Consider the following 18,039-nt stretch of genomic DNA (forward strand, 5'->3'; position numbering starts at 1 on the left):
CATGGAGGTGCAGAGCCAAACAGGCTCTGGGCCACAGGAATTTCCACACCTTACCAATTAAGTGCTGATTTCAAAGCTTTTCGAAGCCAGTAAAATGCTCATCTTTGACTGGAAACAGTATATGTTGTATTGCTTCGAAGGAAATGTGTAGGTGGAGAGAGAAGCAGGCAGAGAGAGAAATCTGAAGAGGGAAGAACTTGCCTAGGGGAATTTCCTTGAGGGGAGGCTTGACAGAAAGAAATGTCAGCACTCCCTGGACTGGTGATGAGTACTTTTCTAAATCTTGCCTTTGGGTATTCCAATAGGGATGTTTCAAATAAATATTTTGATTTTGTCTTGGAGGAGCAGAGTTTGCTATATTCTGTGAACCCACCATGGAAATACCTATGTATATTCATAGCAGTTGCTATGGGTATCACATTGGCGTTACTCTGGTTTCTTGACTTCTTTTAGACCCAACTTAATTTCTTGATCACATAGGCATGCTAACTTACATGGCTTGTATTATAATAATGGAAGCTCTTATTTTCTTTGGACACTCAGTTGCATCTAAAGCCATGTGCATTGTCCCATTGCTCTTCATGCCCTTGGCTCCCAATTCTGATGCAATGCTGTGACGACATATGGAAGCCACCAACCATCCTTGAGTGAAATACCAAGACAATATTTCTCTTCCAGGAATCCCTAGGAAAAAAACCCTCTTGGAAAGGCTAATATTTCATTGGTCACAGGTTAAAAACTCACTGATCTAGGCAAAGAATAGTTTGGATTGGCGAGTCTGATTTCTGGTCTTGTCTCTATCATGGAGTCACAAGGATCATTAGAGAGATTTAGATCCTCATCTATCATATGGCAGCAAGGTGGAAAATACATACTTTACATATCTGATAAACTCTGCTATAAAGTATAAGTCTCCAAAATAGGAACACGGGCAACACAATGTGCTCCAGAGGAATGTGGATTTAAGAGATAAAGGGACTTTAAAGGTCATTGAGTATTTATACATGAATGTTTTTACCACCCAGGGAGAATATGATCACTATATCATTCATATCCTGTTATTTTCTCTTTTAGGGTCAAGAAATATTCTATCACCCATCAAAGAGGGTAACTACAATCCTATCTTCATTCCTCTGGGGATTGTAGTCACTTGTTTCTGTGGGTTGGTATTTATCATCTGGCTGGCAAGGAAGTTAAAGAAAGGTATGGCAATTTAATCTTCTATATGGAAATCAGAAAGGATTATGGAGTAAAAAGATTAAAGGAAGTAAAAAGTAAGCAAGGAAGTAAAAAGATTAAAATTAATATCACCTCTAGTTTCTTCTGTATTGATTCTACAATGCAGTTGATTCATACTAATTTTATAATTCTGTCTGCTTTTCTTAAAGCTACCTTGTTCTGAGTTAATTTAAAGGAGTAATTAACAGAAAAATTGTTATCTATCATACCTTATCTTTAAAGGCCTACAAGCTAATTTGGTATATTTTCACAAGAAAAATAATTCATCTTTGCCTATTCTTGTACAAATAAAGAGGGTCTTATCTCCCTAACAAATCCTAGGCACCAGGGAAGTCTACTAACAAGGTCTTCCAGATGCAGATGGGTCCCATAAAACATTTAACATTCCTTAATTGTCAGAGAGGTGTGGTTACTAGCCCCACATAGGTGCTAGCCCACTTTCTTTAAAATAACCAATCATATTGTCTCCACTCCCAAGATGTCATTCACCCTGTAATCAATCACATTGTCTTCCTCACCTACCCAACTTGTACTCCCCCAAATAATATTAAGATTGATGTGCCCTACCTTAGGGTCTGTGGTCATTGAGATAGGCCATTGACCCAGTATATTGGTTATTGCTATCCTAACTAATAAATTGGTCATGCTCAGATCATTGTCTCTAAGTTTATCTTAATTTTCAAGTGCAACAGAAGAAAACACATAAGAAACTGAACACAGTAGGTTCAGATAAAGTCTCAACTGAGAAATACACACAACTTCAGGTTCTGTAAAGATCAGTTGGTCTTGGAAATAGTCAGAACTTCAAGTGCTCTAACCCCTTGCTCATAATTTTTTAGAACCAGTCAATTACATGATGCAATTTATTTAATGTATACCTGGTGCAAATTCTGGATGGAAAATACACAATCCTAGAACTTGCTTTCCTGCATTTTCATTCTGAGAGCCCACAGAGAGTGAATTCAACTCAACAAACATTAATTAGGGACCTATGATTGGAAAAGTGTTAGAAGAAGTATTGGGAGATACCAAGACTAAAAAAAAGAAACAGTCTTGCTTCATGGAGGTTATTGGAGAATAGAAAATTTTCAAATAATATTTGATATTCAAATAATCAATATTTGATATTCAAATAATAGTATGATTAGTACGCACAGGGACAAATTCTGGACCTGTGATTACTTTGGCATAGGACACTCCTTTTGCCAATGCATGTCAGCAGATTCTCTGCCTATAACACTGAGCTGTGACTTGTTCAGGGTTCATAGCCAATCTGGTGAAATATAGGACTTGCATCTGGATTTTCTTGGTTTTAAGGTAAACTTTCCATCCTCTACACCAGAGGCAACAGATATAAGACCAGTGGACTGTATATAGTCTACAATACTCCTGAGAGTGGGCCAGTCCATATTAAAATTAATTGAAAATATTTTAAAAATGAATAGAAATACAATAAAATATAAATCATATCACATTTTACAACTAAGTCAGTAGGTAATCCACAGTGATCCTTATGTATGGATTACTGGCCATTTCTATTAGTTTGACATCACTGCCTCATACCATGCTAACTATTCTAAATATGTAGGAAAAAATCTAAAGCAAAATGGTTTAAAAAATTCTAAAGGTATTGTTTCATTCTGGTATAGTAGAACTAGACTCCAAAAACCTGAGTTTCAATCTGCCATTTACTAACTATGAGAACTTGGGCAATCAATCGCTAAACAAACATTTATTAAGGACCTATTATGTGCTAGGCACTAGGGATACAAAAAACCCAAAGTGAAATGGCCTCTTCCCTCAAGCAGCTTATATTCTACTGGGGGAGAAATTGTATAAATATACAGTTATATACAAAATAGGTTCAAGGGGATTTTTTGATGCCATTAGCAAAATGGAGAGTTAGGAAAGGTCTCATGGAGAGAATGGTTCTTGAACTGAATCTTCAGGAATTCTGAGAAGTGGAAGTTAGAGAAGAGTGCATCCCATGACATTGGGAACAGCCAATGAAAAGGCAAAGAAATGGTAAATGGGGTGTTTGTGTGAGGAACAATAAGGCAGTTTTGACTGGATCGCTGGATATGTGAAGGGTAGTGGTATAAAAGAATGCTAGGGAGCTAGTTTGGGACCAGGTTGTGAAGGGCTTCGAAAGTCCAACAGAGGAGTTTATATTTGATCCTACAGAAATGGGGAGCCATTGCAATTTACTGAGGAGGAGAGTAACATGGTCCAAACTTTCTTTGCGACAATCACTTTGGCAGTTGTGTGGTGGATGGATTGGCATGGGGAGAGACCTGAGGCAAGGCTTCTAATTATGAGGCTATTGTGAAAATTTAGGTGAGCAGTGGTAAAGGCATGAACTAAAATGATGGTATGTGGATGGAGGAATGGGGACAGGTGTAAGTCATATTGTAGAGGTAGAAATAACAAATAACAAGGTAAGAAGTGAAGCCTGACACTAAGGCTGTGAATTTGGATGAATGGAAAGATAGTGATACCCTTAAAATAAGTAGAGAAGCTGGGAGGAGAAGTGAGTTTGAAATGAATACTAGTCTGATTTAGACATATGAGGTTCAGAGGCTACAAAAAGTTTGCAAGAGTGCAGTGGGAACTTTTTGGTCCCAGATGAGATTAGAGAGCCTAATTCTGGTGTGAGACTGGACATCCTGAGAGAGATTGGGGTGAATCTACCAATAGGGGAGTCATCTGCATGTAACTAAATACATGGGGGCTGATAAGGTCACCATGTAAGATACTGGAGACAGAAAAGAGAACGGGGAGTAGGAGAGAGCCTTTAGAGTAAATCCACAGTTAAGGATAGGGGTGTTATATAGATGATGCTCCAATAAAGGAGTGATCAGATGAGTAGGAGGGGAACCAAGAGAGGGCAGTGTCCCAAAATCTTGGTGAAGAAGATGTATTTAGGAGAAGAAAGTAGTCAATTGTGTCAAATACTGCAGAGAAGTCAACAAGTAGAGCCTGAGAAAAGGTCATGTAAGACTTGAGTGATGAGATCAGAAGACAGAGAGATTGCTAAGGGGCTGAGAAGTGAGAGGGAGGAGAGGAAGTAGAAGCAATGATTGTGTAGTAGATAGCTTTTGAGAGAGAAGACACAGAATGGTGGCTAGAGGGTTTAGTGAAACTTTTTTTCTTTTTTTTGGACGAGTCAAACTTGGGTGCATCTGAAAGCAGCAGGGAAGGAATCAGTAGATAGGGAGAGATTAAAGACGGAGGGAGAGGTGATGATTGTCGGGGACATCTGCTGGAGAAGGCATAAGGGATGGGATCAGAGGTATATACCCCCAGATTTAATCTGAAAGCTTAAAAGTTCTTAAAAGCCAGCAATAGGGCACTTTAACAACACATTCTAAGCTTGTCCTTATTGCTCCAGCATATGGCAGCCTAACAAATTAATATGATCTTTGGCTTAGTCTGGAATTCATTAAGGACCTATTCATGCAGGAAAATTCCTTAACATCTGCTTTATATTTTGTGAATATATTAGGGCCTGAGTGATGCCCAGTGGAGATTACAGAGTCTAAATTTGCAATGTACCTAACCATCAGGTTTTCATAACTTTCTCTAGCAATCCTTAAGGGCTCCAGAACAGGAGCAAACATCACAGATGAAAGGGGGTTACCTTGTATTGAGGATTACCAGGCTAAGGACAAGAGGGCAAGGAATTGATTGATGGAAGAGAGAACAAACTTGCAATAACTGACCATTTCATTTCAATTTTCAGTTTAATTGAATAAACATTTATTAAGTGCCTACTATGTGCCAGGTGCTATGTTAAGCACTGGGGATATAAAAAGAGACAAAAGACAGTCTCTGCCCTCAAAGACCTTACAATCTCATATGCACACAAATATGTATAAAAGAAGTTATATATAGGAAAAAATAGAAAATAACAGAATAAAGGCATTGGAATTAAGAGGGATTAGGGAAGGTTTCCTTTAAGAGGTGAGATTTTAGTTGGGACTTAAAGGAAGATAGGCAGGTCAGGTGGAAAAGGAGAATGTTCCAGGCATGGGGGATAGCCAGAAAGGATGTTCCAAGCTGAGAGATGGATTTCTTGTTTGTGGAGCAACCAGGAGGCCAGTGTCACTGGATTGAAGGATGTGTTGGGGAAAAAGATGTAAAAAGACTGGAAAGGTAGGAAGGGTTAGGTTACGAAGGGCTTTGAGTGCCAAATAGGGCATTATGTATATATTCTTGGAGGAAACAGGAAACCACTGGATTTTATTGAGTATTGGGACTTGACATGATCAGACATGTGCTTTAAGAAAATTACTTTAGTGACTGAATGGAGGCTGGATTGGAGTGAAAAGAGACTTTAAAGACCCACTAGCAACCTATTGAAATAGCCTATGTGTGAGGTAATGAGGGCCTGTACCAGAGTGGTGGCTGTGTTAGAGGAGGGAAAGGGGCATATTCAGGAGACATTGTAAAGGTGAAATCAGCTGACCTTGGCAATAGCTTAGATATGGGGAGTGAGAGATAGTGAGGAGTCCCGGATGCCTCCTAGGTTGTAAGCCCAAAAGACTGGGAGGATAGTGTTGCCCTCTATGTTAATAAGGAAGATAACAAGTTCAGGGTGGAGTATTGGAGGAAAGTTGAATTCTATTTTTGAACATATTGAGTTTACACACTTGTCCATTGGTTTCATCTTAAAAATTACCAAAGATCCCTGGAGTATATTCTGTGGACAGTGGGAGCCAATTCCAGATATTTTTTCTTGCCAAGCTCTGAATTCTGTTCTGGATTCATTGTACTGGTGAATGAAGAAATACTGATTTCAGTGTATTTGTATTACCATACCTCCCTGCTACCCAGCCTCTCTGGGAGAGAAAAAGATGGCTGGAGAAGAAGGCAGAAGGGTGGGGACAGATGAATCAGAGTAGTTTATACCAGTTCAGAAGGGGCAAAACAGAATCGAAAGCCACCAAAAAAGAAAAAAAAATCCGAGTACCACTCCCATAGCTCTGACTTACTTTGTCTTTTAAGTGTGTTACAACCTGAAGTGTTAGCTAAACCTGTTATTTTGAAATCACACTTTTAGACATAAGATCTATGTAAATATGAATCACTTTCGATGTTTCTGTCATCAGATTTAACAACAGACCATCTAACCCTGGTTAGCAGAAAAAAATATAAGATAGTGAAATTAAATTGTGTATTTAAAAGAAAGGCATTAAGGCCCCCAAATGATCTTTTGGTAAGTGTGGATCTACCCAACAACCTTCATTTTGGTAAATGCTGCCTTTACATCTAGTTGCTATTTGAAATTCTTCAATACCTAATTCATCAAACAGTCCTGTTCACAGAATGCTACCCTTTAAAAGTGATTTTTGTTTACTGGGTTCCCATGTGTTGTCCATAGGCTGTTAGGAGTCTTTAAAGGTGTTCCAGGTCATTCATGGCATGGTCCAAAATGCAAACATAGGATATTGTGGGCAAGTTTTTCAGTCAGTGGCACTCTGGGTAATTACAAATCTACTAAATAAATCTAAGACACCCAGATTGATATGTTCACTGCTCTCAGTTTTGATCAGGATTTTCATCCTGAACCTGCTTTCAGGTATAGGTCAGGGGAGGTCAGAAGAAAGAAGATTCCTATGGAATTCTTTATCAGAGGAGATCGCATCCACCAGTCCCCACTATTGCCCACCTACCTACATCCCACCTACATGAGTCAGAATGGTCGAGGGGAACAGATGCTAGCCTTGGAACTGGAATCTTGGTTCAAATACCATCCCTAGTTCAAATTCCAAACCTGCCATGTGCTGTTGGACTATTCACTTAACCACTTGGGGTCTGAGATCCTCATCTGTGAAATGGGAGGAGGGAGATTAGATTAGATGATCTTTAAGGACCCTTTCAGATTTAAATTTATGATACAGTTTGAAAATGATGAAGTTATAATTAGATGATCTTTAAGGATTCTTTCAGTCTTAAATCTATGATCCTATGATCTCATAGCTCCCTATCAATTCTCGGTGCCTCCTGCAACCCAAAATAAAAGGGCAAAAAAGTGAGGAGCTCCCATGTATTGTCTGAGGACTCTATTTTTTTCTCCTGGCAACAGGTTGTCCTCTAAAAGCAGTTCATGGACTCTTGAAGTAACCATTTGTGTAGATAGCCTTCATGGACTTTGAATAAGGAGATGCTTTACTTCTGCATTTCAAGCATCTACATTTCAATCTCACATGAGCACTCTGAGCCATTGTTATCCAACAAGGGGTTTGGCCATGGTTGAAACTGGCAGTGATGAGAAAGGTGGTAGGGTTTTGTTTTTTTTTAAGTTTTCTCCCGCAGAGTCATTTCTGTACAAGATCTCAGATGGATAGCATAATGATTGACATGCCACCGCTGTGGGAATTTCAAAGTGGGGGCAAACAGGAAACAGATAACAGCTAGACTAGTTACAGTTATGCCAATGAAGAAAAGAGACGCCCAGAAAGATCACAGAATTCATAGGTAGTTAAGACTAGCATAAAGACACATTTACAAAGCTCAGACTCAGGAAAAAAAATACTCCCTGTCAGATTATAATCTCTTTAAGGACAAGGATCATGTCTTACTCATTCTCTTCCCCTCCCACAGAATTTAATACAGTGCATTGCACATAGTAGGTGCCCAATAAATATTTGTTGAATTGAATTCTAACGTAGGCAGTCCCAATTTACTTAATAGGGTAGGCTTTCAAGAGTTTGTTTTCAAGCAAATTGCTTGGAACTCAAAATAGGTTTCTTCATAACAAGAGTGTTGCAAATGATGGTTAGCAAATTAGATCTAAGGTGGTTATTTAAATAAAAATGTAACTGGAATATGGTAAATGCAATGAAAAACATAGTGAGTAATTATGTTGCAAATATATGGTATTTCGGTTATCTTACAGGCTAGCCTGGGAACTTAACTGTTTATAACATTGCTTTCTGTGAAGAAAAAAGAAACACCCTGTGGGTTCAGGGAGTAAGGAAATGTGGAAATTCTGGGAATTTGTCTTTCTCCTCTTCCTTCTACCAGGAGTTAGGGGAAAGGAGTTTGACTGAAAGAGGAAAGAACCCAATGGGACAGAGAAGGTGATTAAAAGGTCTGAGGAGTCTAAGAGAATTGAGAATGCTGAGGAAACTTGGGGAGGGAATGTGAGAAACTGAAAGGAGAGAGGTCAACGTGTGGAAACTAGAGGCTGATAGAAAGGCTCAATTCCCATACAGCCCTTCAGAGCTCCACCCAGAGCCCTTGACCTAGGCAAGATCCTTGGGATCTAGACCTGGGACCATATCTCTTCCTCTCCCCTCTACGCATATTCCCACTAGGATGGAATGTAATAACTTCAGCAATAGTTTCCTTTTTGCTCCTCAGTCCATGATGAGAACAGAACATCAGAAGACACCAAAAGCAAGTCTTTCCCGTTAATCTTTGCTTAACTGGTTCACTTTTATAAAATAAGAGGACAATATGGTGGCTTGGAGAATACTTTTCAGTTGCCTGTATCACAAGGACTAGCTGAACATCTGCACAAGTCAGAACTCATACCATTTATCATCACTGTAAGGCCAGTCAAGAAGTACCACAGGAGGAAACTGAGGCAGAGGTGCTTTAGGGAAAACTTTCTTTGGTTGCATAATAACAGAACCAGAATAAAAATTTAAATCTCCAACCAGATGTGGCCTGAATCCACCACTGCTCTTCATTCAAACTAATGCAGTGTTGTGTATGTTTTGTGGTTGGGAGAGTTTTCCACATGAACCAATGCACAGGGTGAGAATAGGGCTTGAAACTAAACACATACCCACTTAGTTCCCTTTTCTCTAAAAATAAGGTTTCTGTATAGGACTGGGTTCTTATTGATGTACAGCTGTAGCTTTCATTGTTTTCTACTTGAGAGAAAAGCACATTAAAAATAGGACAACATAAAATCTGGAATAAATGAAAAAGCATTGATTCAATGCTTGTTAGGTACAAAACAGTAGGAATAAAACCTTGAGGAGCTCACATTCTAATAGAAGAGTGGAAGACCAAGAGCAAGTCAGATACAGTGTAGCAGAAAAGCAGAAGGTTATGCACTTTGGTTAATGCTTTTGCTACTGATAAAATCATATTTCTTGTTTGATCTTTGTCTCTCGCTCAAGCTTCTTGAGGGCAGAAAACGTTGTTTTTGTCTATTTATCTCTAATACCCAACAGTGGTTAGACTAGTTACAGTTATGGTAATGAAAAGAAAGTCCAGAAAAATCACAGAAGCCATGGGTTAATTTGAGTTACCATAAAACAGTAGATGGAACAGCAAGGTGGCGCCATAGTGCACAGAGCCCTGGACCTGAAGTCAGGAAGACTCATCTTTCTGAGTTCAAATCTGGCCTCAGACACTAACTAACTGTGTGACCCTGGGCAAGTCACTTACCTTGTTGCTTCAGTTTCCTCATCTGGAAAATGAGCTGGGGAAGAAAATGGCAAACCACTCCAGTATCTTTGCAAAGATAACCCCAAATGGGGTCACAAAGAGTACGACATGACTGAACAACAACAAAATAGTTGCTTTATGAATGAGTGTATTATTTGTACCGAGACAAGTTATCAACAAAATGCATGTTGGGAAGAAATTTTTCTCCTGGGGCCATTTCTACAAAGATCTTTTTGCGCCAGCCTCCGCTAGAGCAAGAGTTCTTAACCTAAGTTTCATGGACCTCTAAAGGGTCTGTGGATAGATTTCAGGGGATCTGTTAACCTGCATGGGAAAAAATAATAATTATTCAATATAATTTTTTCATTTGTATTCATTTTTTATATTTTTTTGGTTTATTATATTATTTTGTATTATAGTATTTATTTTATTGTATGCATTTAAAAACATGATTCTGAGTTGTTCATAGTTTTTAACAGACTGCCAAAGGGTTCCATGACACCAAAAAAGTTTAAGAAGTTCTTCTTAGAGCAATAGTTGGTTCCAAAGGATCAGAGATTTAGAGCTGGAGATGACCTAGTCCAACGCTCTCCTTTTATAGATGAGGAATCTATAGACAGATTAAGTGATTCGCCCAAGGTCCCTCAGGGAGAAGGGAACAAAGTCAGGATTTGAACCCTGACTCTCTGATTACAAATGAAGGGGTCTTCCCATCGTGTGACAGCTTCTAGGAAGGTACAATCATTATCATTCTGAGTCAGACCCATGGTCCCATCCAACACAGTATATTCCCTGTCACTTTGAGTATTTAGAGCTTGAAAGAATTTTAGTCTTTCAACGAGTTCAATCTTCTCATTTTATAGATGAGACCTGGAACAATTGGGAGACTTGCCTGAGGCCTCAACCCAAATCTTTGGACTCCAAACCTATCTCATCACTCATCATTACCTGTAGTCAAATTCTAATAATGATACCAACAACTAGATCACATCTGCTAGGTCTCAGCATTAATATCTTTAAACAGTAAGCTTAAAAAAGGAAAATATGCCAGGCTTAGCACTGTCGATAGAGCAGATACTTAGTAAAGGTTTAGTTGAGTTGAATTTTAAAAAATAGTTATAGATGGAAAGGGGGAATATTCTGAAGCCTTCCTTAATAAAAGTATGATGGATCTTGGTATCATTTTCTGACCTATTTTTGTTAATGACATGGTTTTTTCCTCCCCATTGACAGGCAAGAAGTCTTCTAAAAGGTAAGTCACTTTCCTAAGGAACTTACTCTGTCGAGATGTTGTGTTTTTTTTTTAATCTCACCTCTGTTGAGTCCTTGTCTTGCTAAGGATGCCTTCCTAACCCAAAAGGTGCATGCTTCTGGCCCAACTGAAGTTAGCAGGTGAAACTGACAAGAATGTCATTCTTAGGGTTTATAGAACAAAACACAAAGAACAAAAAGCCTAAAAGTCACCCATTTACAGCAAGGATACGTTTGTATGATGCATCCTGTTTAAATTTGGGGACCCTTTCTAGACTGTTCAAGATTTCCCTTTGAAGAAGGCAATTCTAGGGATTTGTTTTGCCTACCCTAAAGAAGGTGAATACTTAAATTTAGGGTCCACATAGATATTAACTTCAACATTAAAAATTCATTCACAAAAGGGATTGCCAAGTTGTCTTTCTTTAGGTTTCAGGGTGGATAAAGTTTTTCATTTTTTGAGATTTTAGGAAGAAATATGCTAGGTGATAGGTATTGTTAAGATGAGAATTCAGAAGCATGCTAACTGGCCAAATAGAGAGTATGCCAGATCTCTGGGGAATCTGGGATGGAAGTTAGACCACAAGAAGGTAATTTTTGTCTTGATGGATTTAATAAATATTGCTTGCTAGTGTAGATGACTTCTCTCCCCTCCCCCAACTTACTTCCCCCCTCCCCCCAACTTTGTGGGTCATGTGGGAATGGCAGGGCTGGAAACTGATAACATCTACAGATTTATTTCCTGGCCACACCCCCTGTGTAAAAGATTTGCCTGGTACCAGGGGACAAGCTGCCAGCTCAAAAGCCCCAGCTGCTGAAATTGCTTCCAGATGAAAGCAATTCCAACCAATTAATATTTATTAATTTCCCTTGAGGGACACAATGGATATGCAGGCAGGAAATCGAAATGTATCAATATTAAATTAAAATTAAAAAGCGATAGAATTGTAAGTTCCAGAAATCAAATTAATCCTGACACTGCCATAGTAAGCAATGGCAGATGGCATGGTTAATGCTAGAGCACTGGTCTTGAAATCAAGAAGAGCCAAGTTCAAATTCTACCTCTGAAACTGTCAACTGTGTGACATTAATCAATCAATAAGCATTTATTAAGGGCCTATTATGTGCCAGGCACTGTGCTAAGTACCAAGGATATAAAAGGAGGCAAAAGACAATCCTTGCCCTCAATCTCTCTAAGCCTCCCCCAATTCCTTAAAAGTTAGATGAATTTTTGATGAGGTTGCCTGTAGGAGCCAGTCTTCACACTTAGGGAAATTGTAGACCCCTAAAAATTATTTTGCATTTTTATTTTCTGTGTATTTTATAGCTACTAATTTGTTTCAATGTTGTTCCCCACCCTTCCTAGTAAAAGATAAACTTTTAAAGTTTGTACATGTTTTTTGTTTTTACATCTCTAGCTTGTGGAACAGAACAACTCCTCAATAAATGCTTATTGAATTGAACCAAAATTAATATGCTTAAGCTATGTGGTCCATTGGTTCAACCAAAGCTTGTTGATTGACTATCCAATCTATAAGTTACTATTTCTTGAGCATAGACAATGCAAGGCATTGGGATAGGTGCAACAGGAAATGCAAGGAAGTATAAGACTTGTCCTCTCCTCCATCTTGTTGGGGAGCTAGATATCTGTGCAAGAAAAATAATAACAATATGGAAGAAACTAGAGAACTCTAGGGTGAGGAAGATCCTTTAATATACAAGTCCAAGTCTTCAAGAGTTCACTTAGGCATTGAGATGCCAAATGAGTTACCCATGGTCATACAGCCAGTATGGAGTCAAAGGTAAAACTTGAATAAGATTAGGTAAAGTGCTTTGCAAATCATACAGTGCTACTATTATTACTTTTATTATCATTTATCATTATAATAATGATGATAATTATTATTAACTGGGGCATTTCTGGCTTCAAGGCCATCCATTATGCAACTCAAATGCTCCTAACAATGTTAAATATTAACTATGTCAAAATGGAAAACCAACTGGTAACTCTTCAAGGAGTGAAGAAAAAACATTTTTCAGTTGGGATTGGACAAAAACTAGGTAACTGATTAAGGGAGAGGAGTAGAAATCACATCAAAGTTGCAGGGATTCCAACTAGGTTTGTTGACCTGCAGGGACTTTCAACTCTCTTTTGGAAAGAAGGGGGAAATCAGAAGGAAGGAGAAATCAGTGAGAGTCAAAACCAGCAGTGGTGGTTTCAGTCTTAAAAAGCTACTTTGACTTGGATTAGGAATGGAATTGATTTGAGATGGTGAGAGATTTAGTTTCATGCAATAAATATCAGGTGTTTTTGAGGCAGAATTGTACCACGTTCTTGGAAAGGCCAAAGGGGAACCAAATATAGCAAGTCTTTGAGGCCACAGTCAAACCAGGACCCAGGTTCCCAGGCCCTGCATTCATTGTGAACTTGAGCTGATCATGAGCAGCTGCAAACATCCTTGCCAGTGACAAGATCAAAACTCTTGGGGAAGAAAAAAACATAAAACCCCAAGTTTCAGAAACACCCTCATCTGAGGTTGGCATTGTATCTTCCTGTGTATCTTGTCTCTTGGGTAATCATTTGCCAGGTAGAACAGAGACACTGGAAACGTAACAAGATAGTAAATAAAAGTTGTTCACAAAAGAGTCAAAATAGACCAATTTAGGTTAAAACCACAAATGCCCAGGGAGTCAAAGGGTTGTAATAGACACCTTCCAGCCAATAGGGATGAAAGGAAGCTGGGTGACATTCAGCCCACAGCCCTTGGTATTAGAAAACACTAAAGCAAATCAGAAATTAGATGCCCGTCTAACTAGGAATGGAGTTTTTTGAACCCTGGCAGAGTAGCGTTATTTCATCATTTGATTTTTCTCCACCCAACATTGAATAACGGAGCATTAAGCATTGGAGCATTGGACAATGATTTCTGTCTTGGGGAAAAAAGAATAACTCCAATAAAATTCAGAGGTCATGTAGGAGAAATCGTAGAAAGAGCACAGAAATGGGAATTTTGGAGATCTCAATCTGAATCCCAACTCCACCTCTCACTAACTAACAGTGTGACCTTGGAGAAAACAATGAACCTCTTAAGGCCTCAGTTTCTTTGCCTTGCCTTTTTCCACTAATGCCATGCTTTTCTGCTTGGAATGGCCTCCCAGTGCTTCTCCAGCTATCAAAAATTCTGCCCAGCTTACATACCCCACCTCTTCTATGAAATTTTCTTTGAGCATTTGTGCCCAAAGTTCTTTGAATTCCAGTAACATTTTGTATCTGTCTTCTTCATTTGTCACTTAATCATTTCTTTAGGATTAATATTTTTCTTGCACAGATATATAGTTCCCCATCCAGATGGATGGTAAGCTCTTTGAAAAGAGGGACAAATGTTACACTTCTTTATATTTCTCACTGCATCTATCCCAATGCCTTGCATCATCAGTGCTGAAGAAATGTTAACTAATAGATTAGAAGGCCAATCAACAAGCATTGATTGAACCAATGGACCAGCTTAAGTATATCGATTTCAGTTCAATTCAATAGGTATTTATTAAAGACTTGTCTATACTGATGCTAGAGATTTAGAAAACAAAATAGTCCCTTCAAATTTTTATATACCCTATACTAATGAAACGACAAGTTCATTACTCTTATCTATAACTTAATCTTACTCTTATCCTTAATACTTACTTACCTCTCAGGGTTGTTATGAGTCTCAAAAGAGAAAATGTAGGTAAAGAAAGTAATCTGCAAACCTTAACACATTTATATGCTGGATGTCAGCATATAAATGAGAGAGAGCTTGCTGTGGGGAATAAAGAGACTTGAGAATCAGGAAGAGTTGATATCAGTTCTGCCTCTGACACATGCTGGTTGAAAGACCAGGACAGGCTGCTTAAACTCTCAAGGCCTCACTCAACCCTCCAAGAGAATAAGTTGCAGAGGACTTGCTGATCTGCATTGTCAGAGGGAGTTTCCACACTGGGAGTTCCTATATCAACCAAAACACAGATCCAGTCCAAAATAGAAATTCTTTTTAGTATTTTCTATAGGATTTGTATAAAAAATCCTAGGAATATTCCCAATTTAAAACACAGGTCCAGTCGAAAATAGAAATTCTTTCTAGTATTTTCTATGGGATTTGTATGAAAAATCCTAGGAATATTCAGTCTCATGTTTAATTGACAATCTCCTATTTTTTCTTTGTCAGGTCTGATGTATACTGAATTTTTTTGCTACCTGTTAAAGAAAAATCAAAAACCAATCAGACGCTTCAACCAACATTGTGAAAAAGTACTAGAAGTTTTGGGTGGAGTCGTCTACCTGCTTTGGAAGATGATCGTGGTGGTGTTTTTTTCCATATCAACGAATCATCCCCAATGTGTCCCTTTTGATATGTACAATTTTCTTTGGTTGTTGTCTGCAGTTATGATCCATAGATTTGTTACCCTTTATATTTTTATGCCTATGCATTTATAAAAAAATCATTTCAGATTTCAAGAACAAGGGATTATTTTGAAAAATAAAGACATCTGATTATTGCCCAATGCCAATTCTGCTTTGCAAATACAATAAAATGCTGTTTTATGGTAGGTCTTATCTGATTGTAGATTTGATAAATGGTACTGGAAAGACCACTGGATAAGGATTTCAAAGACATGAGTTCCAAGTTACACTTCAGAAATTTGCTGTGTGGTTTTGAGCAAGTCACTTAATCTCCTTTAGTCTCAGTTTACTCATCTGTAAAATTGGGATGACTATATGATTATATACTATATATACAAAATTGGATTGATTATATATTATAATGAGAAGCAGTATCATGCGATTGTTAGAGGGCAGGCCTTGGAATAAGAAAGACCTGCCTTTGACTATGTGACCATAGGCAAGCCATTTGTTTCCTTGGTACCCTGAGGCCCCTTACTCAATTTATGAATGGGGTACATCCTGTCTAAAACAGGAGCTATAGGCTCGGATGTGACAACCCTTCAAAACCTAAGTGTTCAAATAAGGGGCAAAGTTCTCTTGCATTGGCACATACCTAATAACCTTCATGCATATTAACTGACACACCCTACATAAGATTATCCTTCCATTTTCTGATCATGGGATCTATATTGACATGATCTAGGAGGGGAAAAATGCATCTAATGGGAGAATCAGAAAGATTGTAACCCTGAGGAGTATGGACCAATCCAGAGTCTCTGAGGAGAGGTATGATCACCCTAACAGTACTTAAATCTGTTCTTGCTTCTGTACTGTAAGTTCTTTGTGAACAGCACCCATGTCCCAGGACATATAAAATAAACCACCTTCCTCTACCCACTCTGTTTTTGAGGTCTTTCCAAGAGAATGGTGTTTTTCTCACACTTAACTTTTCTTAACCTCAGTAACCACCTCTCTATAATGGGGGTTTTCGTAGCAGCTACACCAACGGTTTGCTGTGAGGATCAAATGCAGTAATACATTTAAAAGGAATTGAAGACCTGAAAGCATTTATAGACACACACAGATGTATATATACATATATAAATATGTACATGTATATAGGTAATTTTTAGTATTAATAGAACGGAATGAAGTATCATTGCTCTGCAAGAAATAAACCTGGGAAGACTTGCATGGGCTTACTCAGAGAAAACAGTAGAGTCAGAAGAACAATTTCTATAACAACTGCAACACTGTAAAGGAAAAGTGTGAAATGCTTAACTTTGATCAATACAATGACCAATCAGGACCGTACATGACTGATGATGAATAATACTTCCCACCTCTTGCATAGAGGTGATGAATGAGACATAAATTTTCAGTGTATGGATTTGATTTGTACAACTATTCACATTTAATGAAAGGAAAGACTTTTTGTTTTTGAAGAGGGGAACGGTTGTGAGGAATGGAAGAGTATTTATAGTGATACTAAAAAAAAGAAAAGAGAATCAAGGAATCACTTAAAAGAAACGAGAAGAGAAGGAAGTTCAGAAGGAGACACAAATAAGCTACCAGGTTAAATTTAAAATATTCAAAAATAAAATCGTACACAGAGTGGGGATTCATGGTTTCCTCTTTTTCTGGTCTTTGTACAGGGTTGTATTTGTTAATGTTTGACAAGCTCAAAATAATAAAAAATTACATTTAAAAAATTTTTGAAAATTACATACCAAAGGGTATGTTCAGTTATAAGTTTTTATAAGCTTATCAGCTGGAACAGATCCCTCCTTCACCACTGTGCTTTGTAGTTTTCTATTGTGATAAAGATCAAGGTCAGAGACCCTATGCAAATATTAATTTGGTGATAAGGGCTGGACTAATGTCAGAGAAACAAACCCAAACAGAAATATTAGAAATGCCTGCCTTTCCGTACTGCAGCACAATTCTGGAGTTCCCATAGAGGCCTTCCTTTTTCATAACTATTAGTCACTTACATGGAAATATTTCGGAAGGGAATCTTTCTTCCCTGTATTGTGTATGTATTCCCTTCTTGGTTCCTTGTGAGTAGGAATTGTTCCTTTCGTTGAATTTGTATCACCACTGGCTACTCTAGCAAAGGTTTAATAAATGCTTCTTGATTGATCTGTTTTTCTTGTAAAGCGTTCTCTTCAGAGCTTTTAGAAACTCGGAGCTTTAGTCACTTAAGTGGGCAGCCAATTTTTATAACACTCCCCTTCCCCACACAATAGTTCTAAGTGTGGCCCAAAACAGATCAAAAGTTTCATGAAGTTGTGAATGTCTGTTGACAATAGGGACATACATATAATATATACTCTTATTTTTTCATGACTCCTAGACGCAAAAGATGATGGAAAGATATATGGTTGGTAATTAGGCTGAAACATATAATAATCATTTGTATAAGAATAGTGGCACAAAAGACAAAATCAAAGACATATGCTCAGATTGCTCAAATGGTACACTGGTATTCATGAAATGTTCTTGTAAGTGCTACAATATTTTGGGCATAGAAAGATGCAGATAAAAATGACATTTATTCAACTACCATTTATTAAGCATCTTCCCCCATGACAGGCATTATGCTGAGCACTTGGGGATTCAGATAGCACAGAATGTTGTTATGTGTATACTATAGTGGAGAGAATATTGAGGAGATCTAGGATCCTTTACTGTTTTGATAGTGTATGACAAGACTG

General features: G+C 38.1%; 1 protein-coding gene across 3 annotated transcripts in view; it reads left to right on the plus strand.

The window, feature by feature from the left end:
• Window positions 1-15,493, plus strand: part of SELL (selectin L) — a 37,562-nt gene extending 22,069 nt beyond the window's left edge. For 2 of the 3 annotated variants that reach the window (XM_072648694.1, XM_072648695.1), the window contains 3 exons: window positions 1,075-1,203; window positions 10,882-10,900; window positions 15,105-15,238. In XM_072648694.1, coding sequence (XP_072504795.1) covers window positions 1,075-1,203; window positions 10,882-10,900; window positions 15,105-15,120 — 164 coding nt within the window. In that variant the 3' untranslated portion in view covers window positions 15,121-15,238. Of the gene's footprint in view, window positions 1-1,074; window positions 1,204-10,881; window positions 10,901-15,104 lie in introns of all 3 variants that reach the window. The other variant, XM_072648693.1, reaches the window with a different exon arrangement.
• Window positions 15,494-18,039: the final 2,546 nt, after the last annotated feature.

This window comes from Notamacropus eugenii, chromosome 2, assembly GCF_028372415.1.
Source record: "Notamacropus eugenii isolate mMacEug1 chromosome 2, mMacEug1.pri_v2, whole genome shotgun sequence".
Classification (NCBI taxonomy): Eukaryota; Metazoa; Chordata; class Mammalia; order Diprotodontia; family Macropodidae; genus Notamacropus; species Notamacropus eugenii.